This window comes from Caretta caretta, chromosome 4 (assembly GCF_965140235.1).
Source record: "Caretta caretta isolate rCarCar2 chromosome 4, rCarCar1.hap1, whole genome shotgun sequence".
Lineage (NCBI taxonomy): Eukaryota > Metazoa > Chordata > Testudines > Cheloniidae > Caretta > Caretta caretta.
In genome coordinates, this window is record NC_134209.1 from 149,367,501 (window position 1) to 149,370,701 (window position 3,201).

At 47.7% G+C, this 3,201-nt stretch overlaps 1 protein-coding gene across 1 annotated transcript in view; it reads right to left on the reverse strand.

Moving 5' to 3' along the window:
- LOC125635144 (homeobox protein EMX1) overlaps positions 1-2,622 on the reverse strand; it is a 26,673-nt gene extending 24,051 nt beyond the window's left edge. The window contains exon 1 of the mRNA XM_048846427.2: positions 2,169-2,622. Within this exon, the coding sequence (XP_048702384.1) occupies positions 2,169-2,523 (355 nt within the window). The 5' untranslated portion in view covers positions 2,524-2,622. The remainder of the gene's footprint in view (positions 1-2,168) is intronic.
- Positions 2,623-3,201: the final 579 nt, after the last annotated feature.

Sequence of the window (3,201 nt, forward strand, 5' to 3'; positions counted from 1 at the left end):
CGAGGTTTCTCCCAGTCCCAGCGCGCCCTGGGAAGTGGGAGAGCAAGTCCTACATTTCGTGCTCCAGGTTTTTGTATTTCTTCTGGGAAACTAGATTCACAGTTACCCAGGGATTGCGTCCACCAACGCCCAGCCAGGAAGCTCTGAGCGGAGTTTACGAACAAGGCTGCCGAAGCCACAGGTTTATCGCCGCAGACCTTGCCCGTGGATGAGCTTCCTACCCTGCCTCCCTGACCTGAGATAGGGCCAGGAACAGCGCATGGACCGGGAGGGCGAGTTTAGTTTACATGAAAATAAAAACGAGCACGCAAAAAAAAAACCCAACCCAACAACAAAAAAAACCAAAAAATAAATTAAAATCATCATAAAAAAACAAAACAAAATAAAAAACCAGAGGGCTTGAAAACAACATCCAATCATCCTTCTAAAAAGAAACATTTGATTTACTACAGACCCAGGTTTTCTATCCACACACGCTCATTAATTCGTTCATATTTGTACTTTAAAATATAAATACACTCAGATGCTTTTCAACATCTCCACTACCGCATTCATCCATTATAAATATCGCTCTCGACATCGACCTCCGATTTCTCTTTTTCCTTGAAACAGCGATGCCGTGTTTTCAAGTCTCGTGGTTCTTTATCTAGACACACACAAATCGGCACATATACAGATACACGTCTACACACATTCATGTTTCTAACTGTATTGCCTACATATACTGTTTGTGTAGATTGTTGCACTGGAAATATCTTGGTGTATTAAAGTGTCAGAAGGCCCTCTGGAGAGAGAAAGAATTCGTATAGCGATACATACCCTATATCTGAGCATGCGGTATCAGGCAAGATCACAATTAGATAGATAGATAAATAGATGGGGTGGGTGGGGATAGATAGATAGATAGATAGATAGATAGATAGATAGATAGAAGGTGGGTGAGGTAATATTTCTTTTAATGGACCAACTTCTGTTAATGGATGAGACAGGCTTTCGAGCTACACAGAACTCTTCCTCAGAATATACACATCAATACACAAGCAGTATACGCATGCAATACGATTATATATATATATATACACATAGCACCTTAAAGACTAACATTTATTTGGGCATAAGCTTTCGTGGGTTAAAACCCCACTTCTTCAGATGCATGGAGTGAAAATTACAGATGCAGACATAAATATACCGACACATGAAGAGAAGGGAGTTACCTTACAAGTGAAGAATCAGTGTTAACAAGGCCAATTCAGTCAGGGTGGATGTGGTCCACTCCCAATAATTGAGGATGAGGTGTCAAGATCAAGAGAGGGGAAATTGCTTTGGTAGCAATTGCTTTTCACTCCATGCATCTGAAGAAGTGGGGTTTTTACCCACGAAAGCTTATGCCCAAATAAATCTGTCAGTCTTTAAGGTGACACCGGACTCCTCGCTGTTTCTTTAAAAGACCCTTATCTCACCCACCTTGGCTCTCTTAGATCCTGGGACCAAGAGGGCTTACAACACTGCAAAGAGATGAGATTAGATAGATAGATAGATAGATAGATAGATAGATATAGATATAGAGGGGGTGTATGGGCGTAGATAGATAGATAGATAGATAGATAGATAGATAGATAGATAGATAGATAGATAGATAGATAGATGGGTAGATAGATTAGATAGATAGATAGTTGGGTAGATAGATAGATAGATAGATAGATAGATAGATAGATAGATGGGTAGATAGATTAGATAGATAGATAGTTGGGTAGATAGATAGATAGATAGATAGATAGATAGATAGATAGATAGTTGGGTAGATAGATAGATAGATAGATAGATAGATAGATAGATAGATAGATAGATAGATAGATAGATAGATTAGATAACATGCTGAATGCAAGAAGAAATCAACAGCAAGAAATTGTTCAATGCACTAAAACTCTTCCCTTGCATTTCGTGTGTGTGTGAATACGCCTGGATCTACACATATCCAGCACACACCTACAGAGACCCGCGATTCCTTGTGGCTCCCTGCACCCCAGCTAAAGGAAGTGGCCGGCTGGCTGGTTTGCCCGGTAGATCTGTCCGTGCGTTTTGAAGGGAAAGGGACAAGGCAAAGCACCGAGGCAGCGACAAGCCCGGGAAATTCCCTCCCTTCCCGAGGCTGGCGATTCCTGATTTACCTTGAAAGCGGTGCCCGAAGAACCTGTTCCTCAGCACCCAGGGGTAGAAGTTGAGGGGGTCTCTGTGCTGGGGGGCGAAGAAGGAGTGCGGATGCGGGAGCTGGGAGGCGCCCAGCTGGTGCGGGTGGACGCTCAAGGAGGGGTGGCTCACGGCCTCTGGGAAGACCAGCTCCGGGCTGCTGTACAGGGGCCGGCCGGCTGCCGCGCTGTGAAAGCCATTGACGAAGGCCTCGGCCGCGGAGGGGTTGGGGTAGTTGAGGGCTGTAGGTCGGATGGGGTCCTCTGAAGCCAAGTGATTGTCCTTCGCCACCAGCGACTCGATGGTGAAGCACCGCTTAGCTGCTGGCTGGAACATGGTTTGGTCTGGAGTGAGCTCTTTGGAGGGGGCTGTGCCTTGTGTGTGTGTGCGCAAAAGATCCCCCCCCAACACACACACAACTCTGCCCCCCTCCCTCTCACCCACCCACCCACCCACCCCCCAGCCCAGAAGAAGTGCAAGCAGGTAAGCGTGTCTTTCCCGGCGAGGTGAAAGCAGCCGGGGGAGCTGTGATCCAGGCAGACTTGCCCCTTGCAGAGAGGAGAGCAGAGTCCTGCAGGCAGGCTGGTTGCTTTGGGGTGGGGGGGGGGGGGCTCTCGCTCCCGCAAGACGCACACTCACACCCCGGTACACAAATCCGGGCTGGCTCGCCGGAGAGCAGTACAAATAAGACTGGTACCTGGCAAGGACCATCTGATTGGACAACTCACCTGCCCTAAGGTTGGGGAGGGGGGCACATGGGGAGAGAGATCTCCTGAAAAAACTGGACTGGAGCCTTTGCAGAAGAAGCAACGCAAACTTGGCAGGGCTGCGGCCACAGGGGCTCCCAGCTCCTCCATTGGCTAAGCCCCCCCCCCTTCCCAACACACAAACACACACACACACACACCTCTTCTTCGCTCCGCTTTGCAGGAAGGGGTGTTTCGTTTGAGGGACAGTTCCAAAAGCCGAGTCACACCGAATTTAGCGCACACCGAGCGCTGGGTTCTTGGACCT